Source organism: Oratosquilla oratoria, chromosome 14 (genome assembly GCF_046742065.1).
Source record: "Oratosquilla oratoria isolate Oo_2021 chromosome 14, ASM4674206v1, whole genome shotgun sequence".
Taxonomy (NCBI): Eukaryota; Metazoa; Arthropoda; class Malacostraca; order Stomatopoda; family Squillidae; genus Oratosquilla; species Oratosquilla oratoria.
The window spans coordinates 10,640,141-10,657,105 of record NC_134790.1 but is presented as its reverse complement, the minus strand read 5'-3'; the positions used below and the strand labels follow the sequence as shown (position 1 = coordinate 10,657,105).

Genomic DNA, 16,965 nt, shown 5'->3' with positions numbered 1-16,965 from the left:
TTGTAGATTGAGAGAATCAAGTAAATGCCTTGGGGGATTAAAAAGTGTCATGAGAAATAGGCATTTGGGAATGGATACAGAGGAGACTATATGAAGGGGTGATTGTGCTGATAGTACTGTATGGGGCAGAGATGTAGAATTAAAGAGAGGCAGAGAGGGAAATTTTAAATGTATTTGAGATGAAATGTCTGAGAAATATGGTAGGGGTTACAAGGTTAGAGTGAGAAATGAAGAGAGGAGGAGAGAGGGTGGAAAAGGAAATGGGAGATAGAGCTGATAAAAGAGTACTGGGATGGTTTGGATACATGGAAAGAATGGGTGAAGAAAGATTAGTAAAAGAGATGTGGAAGGCAGAAGTGGAGGAAGTGAACGTGAGGGGATGACTGAGGATGAAATGGATGGATGGGGTGAACAGGGCATTGAGCAAGAGGGGAATGCCTGTTGAGCAAGGAAGGGAGAAGGCAGGAGATAGGGGTGAGTGGAGAATGGGTGTGTATGGATGATACAGTGATGCAAGGGAGGGGATTGGGGGATAGGGAGTGGTTATGTATGAATGGTATTTTGACACAGCCAGAAGAAATTTCTCCATCTTCTCTTTTTCCGCACAAGGGGACAGAGGGTAGGGTTGCTGATTAAGTAGCCTTGCTGTGGATATGTTGTGTCTTGCTACAATGCTTCTGACCTAGGGCAGTGGGTGGGATACAGGGGTGACCCATCATCCATGAGGAGCTAAGATGAGAGGGAAGAAAGGGTGGTGGATGGGAGTGGAATGGGTGCGAGTAAAATAGGTGGAAGTAGATATTTCCCTTTAGACTTGGCTACCTCCCCTAAAAGGGGGAAAAGGCCCTTGATATTAGATAGTATAACTCTTGTGTGTGATTATGGTTGAATTTTTTCCTGAAACCTCTGGGAGTACATTTCTTGCTTACCTCCTGGATGTTAGTTATTACTTTGTTTACAGCTTTCTCTAGGGATGGGTATTGGTCTGCTTTAAAGTTTCCTCTTTCTCTATATCATCTGAATGCTCTTCCCACTTACATTTTGTTGCAAGGATGTGGGCAGAAGAAAAATGATTCTCCACTGGTAGAGATTTGTTAGCACTCTGGTCTAAGGGGTGGTGGCGTTAGACCTGGGTCAGCATGCTCTATGCCCCTCACCACACCAATGATCTCCACATAGAGGGTTATCTATCTGATTCAAATAGGATTTCAACTTCTCAATCAACAATATGAACTAAAAGAACAAATTACATGATTCCTTTATTGATCATTCTTTGAGGACTTGAAGCACCGCAGTTTTCTTGGTGCACTTTATATGCTCTTCCTCACTTGTAACATTTCATGATTTACCACATTTGTCACTTACAAAATCTGTAACAAGAAGCATTCCAGAAAGACAAAAGTTAAAAATGACAGCAACTGTATGTCCACTTAAGGCTACCCATCCAGTGAAACATCATGGTGGAGAGTAATGAATACCTTCCTGCCAGCCATTTGCAAATGGCCATATTTCCCTTCATTTGGATGAATAACAGCTGCACAAGATCTTTTTGAAAATGCCATCTTGCTGACATTACCAGTTGCCATTTGATGATAACTAAAGTGTCAACAGTCAGCTCCTTGTATATCAAGACTTCTATCAGGGGGATCAACAAGAAGGAAAAACAACCATACACTATTACACAATTATACAGCAATTTACAACAATGCAACAGTACACAATACTTTATCATATTTGCTATAGAGCTATGGACAGCACTTTGGCTTGCAAGAGGGATATCAGCTTTTCTTCTTCCCTGGAATGTGAGGCTATACAGATGAACCCAGACAACATCTTCTAACACAGACATGTTAACAGAAGCAATCTGATCATCACATGCAGACAGTGCACAGCTGCAATTGTGATACTGGAGAATCTCATTTCATTCAAATAAATTAACAAACAACTTTAATACTCTATTACTGGTATATATGATATTGATGAAATGATTTATAAATACAAATGCACACTATGTAAATGTATATCTTTTCTCTTTCTTTTTTACAGAACCAAGATTAATAATTCTTAATAAAACTACATATTTAACTATATTAATCTCAGAAAATGTAAAATGAAATAAACATCTTTGGCAAATGTATTAACAAATGAATACAGATTGCCATCACCTTTGCTTCTGTAGTCTACAGTCCTTTATACCATACACAACACATCTTCACGACTTTAAACTTTTAACCTTGTATAACGCAGCAACCTAGCACCCTCTCTATTATGTCTTTGTATAAAGAAAATCCTAACTTGCTGGAATTAGTGCAACTAATTCCAGGCCCAAGGACTTGCCTTTACACTTTTATTTCCTTGAAAATCAAATGAGAAGACACATGTGTATCTTTATCTAAAATACCTTTTTACATTATGATAATAAAAACAGCAAAATTCATATATCTTTACTCTCATGGTATGGAAACACAATGAATTTCAAATTCTGTATCAAAAAGCATTCAACTTGTCACTGAAAACCTTTAATCTTTCAAAGAAATGCAAAAGGCAAATAATGAGGTATTATAAAAATATTCTGTAATTTGACAAGTAAAAGATAAACTGTACATCATCTTGGGATAACTAAATACAAAAGTTATGATCTATCATATTCCTTGTTCACAGCTCCACTGCCACACTGTATTAAGGCAAAGACTGGTTTCTTGCAATGCTGGAACAACTAATGAATGTTGTAAGAAGATTACCACAATTCCTTTATGGCAACCTGTGGCTACCTTCTGCAAGACCATAATGATGGGATACCATTTGTTATGGGCCAATGATGGGTACTTGCAAGTAGCGTAGTGGTCCTACAAGACAGGTGTCAGAGAGAATTATCTCTCAGCCTGCCGCCCGTCTTCAAAACCTGCCACCCTTCTTCACCTGCAACGAGAGGTGCAGCCCCTAAGGGTCTCCAGCCTGGGCCCAAGATCTCCCTCTATCAACTTTGTATTTCCTCCACTTCTTTACAAAAGGAGAACTGACACTCAGTGAATGTTCCCCTCCTTTTGCTACAAGTGGATGACATGGACACTTAAACACTAATACAACAGTCCAACTCTTCCTAGAGAGCTTTAAGAGAGGGCCCAAAGACTGCTGCCAACCACTGTGGGGCTGCAGGTTTCCAGTCTGTGAAACTTGAGGCAACAATTATCATTATTACCATTTGCAATTTACTGAAACTTCAATTTCATGCTGACAATTCCTCCTTATTTGTAGTGAAAATTTCTACAGTACACAAGAGTAAAGACACCTACAATACAGGAATTTAAGTATACTGCGCATTTCTTATACAAAGACATCTACATCGGCAAGTGGGTTGAATGATGCACATTATACCCTTGCTAAAAACTTGTACAGCATGCGAATATTGGAGGTATGTTGATTATACAACTTATGAAGATGTCTACTACATGATGTTGTAGGTGTCTACAATGCACATACAAAACTAAGGAGGTATCTACAACATATTGATGTTGAGGTCCCGTTCTGGCAGCTGCCTGAGTTTGATGGACCCGTCGGCACCACAGGAGAAGAGGCGGTTGCTTGTGTCCAGGTGAAGCTGCGTCACACCTTGACTCAGATTCTTGAATAAGGAGGACCTTGAATGTTCACCTGGAAGGTTGTACACCAGTGTGTGGATGGACAGTCCCCAAACCTGAAGGATAAAAAGTTATTGTCAGTACAAAGTTCCAAACAACAAAAGGAAAATCTAAAATACCATATTATCTACTGCAAACATAAAGAACATACTACATCTACTATATCAGGATTTGCCATACTGGAATACTGACTGCATGAGTTAACAGTCAATACTTTGTGTGTCATGGATTACATCTGCCCATGGAGATACCACTGTGACAAGGAAGTTTGGTACAAAATGCTTATCAACCTGCAACACATATGCAACATGCCAGCCCCCAAAACCCCACCTAGAGGTGTTGCTGCAAGGGGCTGGTACCTGGACTCCAGAACAGGTCAAAAATGCATTCACTCTTTCAATTCTCCATAGAGGAAACATAACTGAATAATTCCGCAACCTAAGAATATTAAATTCTAGCAACTATTCCATCTGATATCTGTTTCAACATAACCAATAAGGAACCTGCCCAGACATAACGATGTGCTCACCCTCCTTCCAAACACAAACAGCATGGAAAACCACAAATGACTTCCCTTCATAACAATCTTTCTTTCTACATACCAATAGAGATCACCTTAGAACTAGAGGGAATAATGTAGCCTACATGCAAGCAAACATTCATAAACTATACAAGGCAAGCTGGAAAAAATAACCTATCTAAATACCAAGAGCTTCTTCCCCCTTATAAGGGGGATAGCCAAGTCAAAGGCACACACCCGCTCCCACCCACCCATTCCACACACATTGTTTCCCTCTCATTTTAGCTCCTCATGGATAAAGGTTCATTCCTGTTGCCTGCCCACCAGCTGGTTCAGAAGCAATGCAGCAAGACAAAGCACATCCACAGCAGGGTTCCTTCACTTACATGGTGACCCTCTCTCCTTGTCCCCTCATGTGATGAGCAAAGAGAGGGAGAAATCCCTTAGGACTGTGTCAAAATATTATCCAACTATCTATATTACAAACTTGAGGGTGTTGACCAAGGAAAGAAGGCAGAAAATAGGGATGAGTGAAGAGTGACTATGTATACATGATACTGTTATGCAAAGAAGGGAGGGCAGGGGGTGCTTAGGTATTTACCTAGTTGTATCTTACGGTACAAAAGAAAAGAGAAAAGAAGTAAAGCACAAGGTAAAGGAGGCAAAGAGGAGAGCAGATGTGAAATGGGGTAAGAGTATGACAGAAAATTTTGAAAGTAATAAAAAGATGTTTTGGAAAGAAATTAAGAGAGGAAGAGGAGGCGAATCAAGAAGAGAAGAAAAGGTAAAAGGTGCAGATGGTGAGATGATAATGGAAGAGAAGGCAGTAAGAGGAAGATGGGCAGAGTATTTTAGGGAGTTGCTAAATGTGAAGGAGGATAGGGAGGAAAAGATAGTTGCAGTGGGAAGTGCTAAGAAAATGACTGTGATGAGTGAGGGAAATGGAGGAGAAATAAGGAAGGATGAAGTGAAGGCAGTTGTTAAGATGAGGAGAGCAGGTAAGGCACCTGGTCTGGATGGATGCCATGCAGAAAGTCTAAAAAAAAAAGGGAGGTACAGTGATGGTGGACTGGCTGGTGAGGTTATTTAATGTTTGCTGGAGAGAGGGTAGAGTGCCGGAGGACTGGAGGAGTGCCTGTATAGTTCCACTTTACAGGGGGGACAAGTATGAGAGTAGTAGCTGCAGAGGGATTAGCTTGTTGAGTGTAGCTGGGAAGGCTTATGGGAAGATCTTGATTGAGAGAATTAGGAGAGGAACAGAGGGAGTAATTGGTGAGGAACAGTGTGGATTTAGGACAGGTAGAGGTTACATAGATCAGATTATTGTGGTAAGACAGATATGTGAGAAAGCTATGGGAAAAGATAAGGATGTTTTTGGGGCTTTTATGGATCTGGAAAAGGCTTATGACAGGGTAGACTGGAAGGCACTGTGGGAGGTTTTGCAGATATATGGGATAGGAGGAAAGCTTTTAGCTGTTAGGAGTTTTTACGAGAGTAGTAGAACATGTGGCAGGATTAGAAATGGAGAGAGTGAGTGGTTCGAGGTAAAGGTGGGACTTTGTCAGGGATGTGTTATGTTGCCCTGGCTGTTCAACTTATACGTGGATGGGGTGGTGCGAGAGGTAAATGCAAGGGTGGTGGGTCAGGGATTGCAGACGACACTCAGCTTGTAGCAGGATCAGAGGAGGGATTGAGGAAGCTGGTGACAGAGTTTGGGAGAGTGTGTGAAAGAAGAAAGTTGAAGATAAATGTGGGTAAAAGTAAGGTGATGAGATGTACAAGGGGTGAAAGTGGCAGCAGACTGGAAGTGAGCATTAAGGGAGAGCGACTGGAGGAAGTGGATAGTTTTAGATACTTGGGTGTGAATGTGGCAGGAAAGGGTGGAGTAGAGGTGGAGGTAGAATGTAGATGGAGAGAAGTGAGTAAATGCCTTGGTGGATTAAAAAGTGTAATGAGAAACAGACATTTGGGAATGGATGGTGAGAGGAGATTGTATGAAAGGGTGATTATGCCAACAGCACTGTATGGGGCCGAAACATGGAACATAAGAAAGAAGGAGTTTGAATGTGTTTGAGATGAGGTGTCTGAGAAGTATGATGGGGGTTACTAGGCTGGATAGATTGAGAAATGAGGAGGTGAGGTGAACGGGGATGGTAAGGGAGTTGGGAGATAGGGTGGATGAAAGAGTATTGGGATGGTTTGGACACATGGAAAGAATGAGTGAAGAAAGACTAGTAAAAGAGGTATGGAAGACAGATGTGGAGGAAATGAACATGAGGGGGCGACCAAGGATGAGATGGATAAATGGGGTGAATGCGGTTTTGGGGATGAGGGGAATGTCTGTTGAGGAAGGATGGGAGAGGACAGAAGACAGGGGTGAATGGAAAATGGTTGTATATGGATGATTTTGTGATGCATGAGGTGGAATGGGTAGGGGGATAGGGGGTGAGGTAGTATGTGTGAGAAAAATTTGATGTAGCCCAAAGGGATTTCCCTGTCTTCTTTTCTGCATGAGGGGACGGAGAGGGGGGGTCGCTGATTTAATAAAGCGGCCTTGCTGTGGATGTGTTGTGTCTTGCAACACTGCTTCTGACCCAGGACAAGATACAGGGATGACCCGTCATCCAGGAGGTGCCAAGATAAGAGGGAGGGTAGAGGGTGGAGCGAAATGGAGTGTATTGTGGTTGGAATGGGTGGGAATGGTTTTTATGCCATTGTTTTTTGGCTACCTCCCTTGTAAGGGGGAAAAAGCCTTTGGTATATGTATTTACCTAGTTGCATTTTGCGGGAGAAGAGCTACGCTTGTAGAGACCTGCAGTTGTATCTTTCCACATCCAGTTCTTTCTTAAAGTCATGTATAGTTTTAGCACTCACTGTTTTCTCTTTCAATCTATTCCATGTATCTATTACTCTGTGTGGAAAGCTGTATGTATATATGTGGGCCTATCTTATGGGAAGGATAGCTATGCTTGTGGTGTCTCATCTTTGCAGTGTCAAGTTTGCTCTTAAATTATGTATATTTTTTGCACGAACGTGTGAATGATATTTTGATATCCCAAAGGGATTTCTCCCTATCTTCTATTTTTCTGTGTGAGGGGACGGAGAGGGGTGTGTGTGTGTGTGTGTGTGTGGGAGAGGGCACTAATTAAATGAAGCAGCCTTGTTGTGGATGTACTGTGTCTTGCTACATTGCTTCTGACCCAGGGCACTGGGTGAGAGGCAGAGATGACCCGTCATCCATGGGGAGCTAAGATGAAGGGGGGTGGGGAGGGTAGTGGATAGGAGTGAAATGGGTGGGAGTAGGTATGCGCCTTTGACTTGGATACCTCCCTTATAAGGTGGAAAAAGCTCTTGGTATATGGACAGATATATTACAAAGGCTGATTCCGCTGACTCAGTTTTGGTGGCTGAAGTGGGAAAGGGGACCTCCTCTCATTGTAGCAGCAAACACAAGTATACAAGAACAAGTACTCTACAAGTTTCACCAAATCTTACCTTAATATCACCATCAGCAGACCCAGTGCAAAAGAATTCCTCACTTGGATCTAACACAGTACACTTGATAGCTCCATCATGGGCCTGGAGGAAGAGTGAGATTAAGTTTCAAATGAAACACTTCTTTGTTATACTATTCAGTGATATCTACCTTAAATTTTAAAACCTATTAATAAAACAACCTATCCACAAACAATTAGATCTGATAAGTTAAAATATCATCAACATAATTTTTACACATGCAATAAAAAAAAAGAAGCTATGTACCAATGTACATAATTTTTTTTAATAATCTATTGCAAGAACATACAAGATTTCACCTTAATTTTCAAATCTTAGAACTAATATTTTTATATAATACATCTGAGCAAATTTTCATTGTACTATTTGTCACATTTCATCCTTTCTGGCTGCTGATATTATTTTGGAACTCCAAACTTATCACAACTTTACAAAAAATTCCCATGAACCATTTCTGGACACTGTAGGGTGGAGCAAATGGGTAACTGTAGTATATGGGAATGGAGCAATGGGTTCCAATTTATCATAGCTAGTCTCAAGTTCAGTTATGTTTCTAATTTTCAACTATGAGGGGAAGTGGGTGGGGGATGGGGGGTGAGGAAGTATGTATGGAAAAAAATTGATGCTGCCCGAAGGGATTTCTCCCCGTCTTCTCCTTTTCTGCATGAGGGGACAGAGAGGGGGGGGGTCGCCGAATTTATGAAGTGGCCTTGCTGTGGATGTGCTGTGTCTTGCGACACTGCTTCTGACCCAGGGCAGTGGACAGGATGCAGGGATGACCCGGCATCCAGGAGGTGCCAAGATAAGAGGGAGGGAGGAGGGTGGAGGGGAGTGGAATATATAGGAAATGGAATGGGTGGGAGTGGTTTCTATGCTTTTTTCTTTGTGGCTACCCCCCATGTAGGGGGAAAAGCCTTTGGTATATGTATGTATGTATATTTCGATTTAAATCAATATACTATTCCAGCTTGAGCTAAATCCCCTTTTAAACTATTCCAGGTATTTATGCATCTATGTATTTTTCACATCCTTTAGACATGTTTACCTATATACCAACAACTCAAGCAGAAACAATATTTGAATTCAAATCTAAGTACGATCACAAGAAAATAAGGATATAGCTCAAGTTGGATCCATACATGAATTTGAAACTAGGCATGGTAATTTAAAGAGTGAGACAGGACCCCAAGAGGGTTGCTCCTGTCCTGTATACTACTAATTAGGTTAACACATACACACAAATATATATATATATATTGATAAGTATTTTAGACAAATTATTTGAATGATGGAGAACATAACCACAGGGGAAGAAGTTCTATGCGAATGAAACGTTAGAGTGTTTAGGGTTCCGAGCCTTCCCCTGTGTTTATGTTCTCCATCATTCAAATATATATATATATATATATATATATATATATATATATATAATATATATATATATTATATATATATATATGTGTGTGTGTGTGTGTATTTATATATACATGCATGAACACATATGACTTCACCTGGAACTTGTGGCGTAATGAACGTTGCCTAATGTCAAATATGCAGACTGTGCCTTTTTTCCCTGCAGAGATGAGGACCTGGTGCTGAGGTGCATAGATCAAGGCAGAGGCACCATTGTCATGACAGTTCCATGCTGTAATGAAATATCATTTTATAAAGATTTCTAACCATACTTCCATGCTTGAATATATTTGTTAATTTATCATTTATCTATCTATACGTAATGTAATTGAAATATGTAATAGAGTGAGAAATGAGGTGAGGAGAAGAGCTGGGGTAGAAAAGAAGATGGCAGATAGGGCTAATGAAAGAGTATTGGGATGGTTTGGACACGTGGAAAGAATGAGTGAAGAAAGATTAATAAAAGAGGTGTGGAAGGCAGAGGTGGAAGGAGTGAATTTGAGGGGACAACAGAAGATGAAATGGATGGATGGGGAGAAGAGGGTGTTGAGCAAGGAAGGGAGAAGGCAGTAGATAGGGGTGAGTGGAGAATGGCTATGTATAGATGATATTGTGATGCAAAGAAAGGGAGGTGGGAGGGAGATGGGGGGCAGGGAGTGGTTATGTATGAATGGTATTTTGACACAACCCAACGGGATTTCTCCTCGTCTTCTCTCATTCTGCATGAGGGAATGGAGAGAGGGAGTTGTTGATTATGTGAAGCAGCCTTGCTGTGGATGTGCTGTCTTGCTGCATTGCCTCTGATCCAGGGCAGTGGGTGGGATATAGGTAACCCATCATCCATGAGGAGCTATGATGTGAGGGAAGGAAGGGTGGTGGATGGGAGTGGAATGGGTGAGAGTGAAATGGGTGGGAGCAGGTACTTGCATTTTTACTTGGCTATTTCCATTATAAGGAGGGAAAAACCCTTGGTATATAGATAAATAGCTCTCTCTCTCTCTCTCTCTCTCTCTCTCTCTCTATATATATATATATATATATATATATATAACAAAGATATGTCGTAGCACATATGTAAAATAATACTGATGACCCACTTTCGGAGAAGAATAAGCGAAGATATAGAGATCTGTATATTTCGATCACTTACTGTGATCCTCTTCGGCAGATATAAGTTACAAAGTACAGAACAATGTGTATTTATAGTAAAGAAGTGAGGTAGCATGAGGGGACGAGGCTCAGGTCAACACGCCCGGCACGCATGCTCGCATCTTGGTGGCTCAGGTCACATGACCGGCGTTGCATGGGCCTTGGTGATTTTTGTCCACCGTTAATGTTGATGGTAACATTTTATTTATGGCAAAAGAAGAAATACAGTCTGGTGACCATTGACCATGGGAAATGTTATAATTTGGGAAATTATTTATTAAGGAGGATTCTACTATTTTTCTTCTGAAACTACATTTGGATTTATAAATTATTTCAGCATCGTCCCAATTTATTCGGTGGTTTTTATTGGCGACGTGCTGAAATACTGCGGAATTTTCCTGTCCGTATTTAACAGAGTTCTTGTGCTCCTTAACCCTGGTATTGAGATCTCGACCCGTCTGTCCCCAATATACATCAATGCAATCTAAACAAGGTAATTTATAAACTCCAGGAGTTGTATTACTCTTGGATCTGTGATGTATATTGACAACTTTACTGAACAAATTATTAGGATAATGGAAGATAAAATTTACCTTTTCCTTTGGTAACATGTGAGACAATTCATGGATTGATTTGTTAAAAGGCAATTTTATGCTTCTATTATCCCAATGATGATTCATGGCGGAATGGGAATCTGTTTTGTGAAAACTAATTTTGGCCTTGCTGAGAGCTTTTTGTAAAAACCACGGCGGGTATCCTAATTTTGTTAGTTGATTTTTCACTGAATTTAGTTCCAAATCTAAGTATTGGGATGATGAATGGGGATCATTCCAAGAGTTTCACAACCAGCTCAATCACCTAACGAACAATATTAAATTCAAGGTGGAATGGGAATTAGATCACAAATTACCTTTTCTAGATATTTTAATAATAAGAAATGCGGAGTCACTGTCCTTCACAGTTTATAGGAAGCCCACCCACACAGGGAGCTACCTACATTTCTTTAGCCACCATCCTGACAAAATAAAATATAGTGTAGCTTCAGGCCTATTCTTACGGGCTTTGAGAATTTGTAGCTCCCAATACTTAGATTTGGAACTAAATTCAGTGAAAAATCAACTAACAAAATTAGGATACCCGCCGTGGTTTTTACCAAAAGCTCTCAGCAAGACCAAAATTAGTTTTCACAAAACAGATTCCCATTCCGCCATGAATCATCATTGGGATAATAGAAGCATAAAATTGCCTTTTAACAAATCAATCCATGAATTGTCTCACATGTTACCAAAGGAAAAGGTAAATTTTATCTTCCATTATCCTAATAATTTGTTCAGTAAAGTTGTCAATATACATCACAGATCCAAGAGTAATACAACTCCTGGAGTTTATAAATTACCTTGTTTAGATTGCAATGATGTATATTGGGGACAGACGGGTCGAGATCTCAATACCAGGGTTAAGGAGCACAAGAACTCTGTTAAATACGGACAGGAAAATTCCGCAGTATTTCAGCACGTCGCCAATAAAAACCACCGAATAAATTGGGACGATGCTGAAATAATTTATAAATCCAAATGTAGTTTCAGAAGAAAAATAGTAGAATCCTCCTTAATAAATAATTTCCCAAATTATAACATTTCCCATGGTCAATGGTCACCAGACTGTATTTCTTCTTTTGCCATAAATAAAATGTTACCATCAACATTAACGGTGGACAAAAATCACCAAGGCCCATGCAACGCCGGTCATGTGACCTGAGCCACCAAGATGCGAGCATGCGTGCCGGGCGTGTTGACCTGAGCCTCGTCCCCTCATGCTACCTCACTTCTTTACTATAAATACACATTGTTCTGTACTTTGTAACTTATATCTGCCGAAGAGGATCACAGTAAGTGATCGAAATATACAGATCTCTATATCTTCGCTTATTCTTCTCCGAAAGTGGGTCATCAGTAATATATATATATATATATATATATATATATGTATTTATATATAACAAAAAGACTTCTTCTTTCTCATAAGAGAGGTAGCCAGCCAAGGCATGCACCCAGCCCACCCATCCAACTTCCATCTATCACACATTGTTTCCCTTTCATCTAAGCTCCTTGTGGATGAAAGGTCATCCCTGGTCCCCATCCACTCCACTGCCCAATTCAGAGGTAATGCAGCAAAACACAGCACATCCACAGCTGGATCCCACTGTTTCACCGACATGGCAACCCTCATTCACAACCACTCTCCACTCACAACTACCTTTTGCCTTCCCTCTTACCTGCTCAACAGACATTCCCCTATTACTCAAGGCCCCCTTCACCCCATCCATCCATAACATTCTCAGTCTTCCCTCAAGTTCATTACATCCACCTCTGTTTCCCACACATTTTTGATAAACCCTAAATCCTTCTTTCCATGTGCCCAAACTATACCAGTATTATTTCATCAGTCCCCTCTGCCAGCTCCCTTCCCATCCCCACCCTCATTCTCACTCTATCCAACCTTGTAGCCCCCACCATGCTTCTCAGACACTTATTCTCAAACACATTTAAACTTCTCCTTTCTGCCTCTCTTAAATTCTAAGTCTGCTACATAGTGTCATAGGCACAATCACCCCTTTATACAATCTCTCTGCATCCATCCCCAGATACCTATTTCTCATAACAACTTTCATTCCCCAAAGACATTTAATTGCTTCCCTCACTCTACAGTTTATCTCCAACCCTACTCCTCCATTTCCTGTTACATGTGACCTTAAATATTTAAGACTATTCACTACTTCTAATCTCTTTTATTTCCATTTATCTCCAACTTCCTGCCACCCTCATCCCCTGTATATCTCATCATCTTGTTTTTGCCCACATTAAATTTCAGCTTCCTCCTACCAATGAATTAAAATGTAAATATAATTATTGGAAATCAAGGATATAGATTAAGTTGGAATTGTACATTAATTTGAGGCTAGGTATGAAAAAATTGGAGAGTAGGAGAACCCAACAATCATTGTTCCTTTCCTGTATACTACAATCTGGTAAATACAATTAGGTTAATACATACCTTCCCAATCTTTCACTGTCTTAGACCTTCATCTGACCCAGCCACAAACACAGTTTCATCAGCAAACAACAACTGACTCGCATCCTACTTTCCCCCACTCTCTCATACCATCTTCAATCCTCTGCCCCTCACCTCGCTCTTACCTTTCATACCAACCCATTCCCATACACATTGAACAGCCAAAGTGACATACCACAACCTTGGCACAGCCAAAAAGGACAACTACAGAAGAGATCGGAAAAAGAATAGCTTCCCACACAGAGTGCTGGATATATGGAATAACTTAGATAAAGAAACAGTGTGTGCAAATACTATTCAAGATTTTAAGAAAAAACTTGATGCTGAAAGATACAAAGACGGGTCACCACGAGCATAGCTCCCTTCCCGTATAATACAACAAGGTAATACCTCAAACCTGTCACTCTCACTGTATTTAATGTATTTTCAAAACATGCAAACCACCATGGTAAAGTTAAAGCTACAATATTTACCAGCCCTTAAAATAAGCCAAACATTTTTGGTCTTCAAATATGGTGGATGACTCTCTCCTTTTATCACATCCATATTGCCTATCTTTATTAGTCAAATGGCTTAAAAGATGTTAGTATGTATGAGTTCCCACAAGAATGCATGGATGTGTGGAAAAAGGTGGATTAAAGTATAACCCAGGTCAACAACAACAATCTGTTAGACAAAGATGGAAGAACTTACAAACAACATTAGCTTTCCTCTGTGGCATAAGTGTGTCCCACATAGCGACGTTACGATGCTCAGATGACTGTCCAGCAGTTGCAATCAAACTTGATGAGCCAACAAATACAAAGTCGCTACCATGCTTGGTATGACATTGGTGACTCTGGTTAAAAAGAAATATATATATATGTGTATTTTTTTCTATATCCAAACTCTTTTAAGGAAGCTGCAGCTATATTTACGATTCAATAGAGGTGACATTTAATAACAAAACTTTAACACAAGATTGGATATTTCTAGGCTAAGAACTCACATAGAAAGGTTTGTTTGTTTGTGATGCTAAACCAAGCTGAAAGAGGGAAAGATTGCCATCACCATCCATGACACCAAACTTGTTGCCCTGCTGATTGAAGTGCAGCCGGGCTACTTTGGCAAAAGTGCCACCTGGTCTGGGTCGTGCCACTACTGGGCTGTGGTGCCACTCCCTCACTACTACTGAACCATCTTGGCAGCCAAGCAGATCTGAAAGATTCATCATTTAACTGGCAAGGTGTAGTATACAATCAGCCTAACTATAATCATGACAAAGTAACAGATTATTTTATTTCTATCAGATATGTAATCCAAAAAGCAGGTAATCTGGTACAATTTAAAGCTGTTAGAGGTTACATTTACTTACATAGTGGTAAAACAGGATGCGAGGTCATTCTTCTAACTCCTTCAATGCGATGACTAAGTACCTGTCAGGGGATTGAAAATTACATGTATTCCTGAATAGCTTCAAAATATACATACTGTACCTTGCATGTATTCATTGTAAATATTAATATAAAATACTTCAAGCTAAAAACATTACAATTAGGAAAATATATACAATAGTTGTATCTGATAAAAAAAAAAATTATATCTAAGATGAGTCAAGATAGTAAACATTGTAAAAAAGATTCTTACATAATAATGATAAAATAGCATACAATCATCAAAAGTCTTAAGCTAATAAACTACTATATTTGTTTACTAAAGAGATGACAACTGTGTTAATAAGGGTAAAACCATGGTATGACTATAAAGTTACAAACACAATGGCAAAATAGCTGGACCAACTTCTAAAACAGTTTATCTGTAGTTAGCCATACAAAATACACCACACATACATGCACAAATATGTAAACAAACATGATTCAATCCAGAGCACAAAGCCAAAGAATAAGTAACAGTCTAAGCATTCAGGACACAATATGGGACACTAGGTTCTCACCGGCTTAAGATAGTGACGACTTCGTTCCACAATGAATCGACAGAAACGAGGGTTGTTTGAACCAGGGAAATTGACACCTTTGAGCTCCTTTAACTGAGCAGCATGAACAAAACCACACATAGAAAGAGTTAGCTCCACAGAGTGTATTACACAATAAATCAGTGACTTAACTACACACAATACCAAAGGGAGATTCAAGACTATGCTCTTGGCCTAAACTTTTCTCCACAATCATGCACAATCTATGTACTTTATAATAATCTGCTTTTTTCTTACACCAAATTTTATAAAATGAAGAAATCGAATATTGGCCAAGATACATTAAGTGTATATATGTATATATTTCTAAACAGAAATGTATTAGCACATTTGTAAATAACACACAAGAAACCCACAGTCGGAGAAAATAAACTTCGAATGAAAGAAGATTCTATATTTCGGCTATCAACTGTAGCCCTCTTCAGGAAAGTACATAAGAAAGAGGACAAAGAGGACTTATAAGCTACAGAAACACAGAAAAGAGAGGGAATGTGGACTGATGGCATTACTCAGATGCGAGGTAAAATGCGGAGGAAGGTGAGGGTGATGTGAGGGGGGGTTGTAAGCTTTGTATGAAGCGGTGAGTAGGCTCACACGAAGCTTACAGCCCCCCTCACCTCACCTTCCTCCGCCACCTCATTTTACCGCACGTCTGAGTAATGCCATCAGTCCATGTTCCCCCTCTTTTCTGTGTTTCTGTAGCTTATAAGTCCCCTGTGTCCTCTTATGTACTTTCTTGAAGAGGGGTACAGATGATAGCTGAAATATAGAATCTTCTTTCATTCAAAGTTTATTTTCTCTGACTGTGGGTTTCTTGTATGTGTGTGTGTGTGTATATATATATATATATATATATATATATATATATATATATATATATATATATATACACATATATATATATACATACATATATATATATATATATATATACACACATATATATACATACATATATATATATATATATATACACACATATATATACATACATATATATATAAAATTATATATATGTATATATATACACATAATTATATACATATATATATATATATATATATATATATATATATACATATACAGAGCCCTTACATACCTAAGTGCCACCCCGGGGCAAAGTTCTCAGTGATGCCACCCTCCCCCATCACCACTTCCCATCTCCACCATCCCTTACAGCCTGTTTTAGATACTGGCTTGCAAAATAATCAAACAGATTCTAAAATTTCTGTTTAATGTCCCTATTGCAGAAAGGATAGGGCAAAAACATTTCATATTCTGTTGATTCTAACACAAAATATGTATATTATGGTAAAATATTCAGGGCTCCTTTGACCTTTTTTTATTATAATTATTTTGTCAGCATTGTGGGCGGCATGTCCAGACTAGAATTGCCACCCCTCTAAATGTGCTGCCTCAGGGCATATGCCCCCCTACCACCCCCATGTGCGGGCCCTGTATATATATATATATATATATATATATATATATATATATATATATATATATATATATATATATATATATATATATATATATATATATATATATGTATATATATATATATATATATATATATATATATATATATATATATACATACACACATGCATATATACTGGGTGCAGAAAGATATAACCACGGGTCACTCCAAGCATAGCTCTTCTCCTGCAAAATACAACCAA

The 16,965-nt window shown here is 39.2% G+C and overlaps 1 protein-coding gene across 8 annotated transcripts in view; it reads right to left on the bottom strand.

Moving 5' to 3' along the window:
• Positions 1-1,246: 1,246 nt before the first annotated feature.
• Rbcn-3A (rabconnectin-3 alpha) overlaps positions 1,247-16,965 on the bottom strand; it is a 146,878-nt gene continuing 131,159 nt past the window's right edge. For 6 of the 8 annotated variants that reach the window (XM_076197637.1, XM_076197641.1, XM_076197638.1 and 3 more), the window contains 7 exons: positions 15,242-15,334; positions 14,663-14,723; positions 14,297-14,505; positions 14,002-14,146; positions 9,186-9,319; positions 7,654-7,737; positions 1,247-3,694 (listed from right to left, as the gene is read on the bottom strand). In XM_076197637.1, coding sequence (XP_076053752.1) covers positions 3,497-3,694; positions 7,654-7,737; positions 9,186-9,319; positions 14,002-14,146; positions 14,297-14,505; positions 14,663-14,723; positions 15,242-15,334 — 924 coding nt within the window. In that variant the 3' untranslated portion in view covers positions 1,247-3,496. The remainder of the gene's footprint in view (positions 3,695-7,653; positions 7,738-9,185; positions 9,320-14,001; positions 14,147-14,296; positions 14,506-14,662; positions 14,724-15,241; positions 15,335-16,965) is intronic. The other 2 variants (XM_076197642.1, XM_076197645.1) reach the window with 1 other exon arrangement.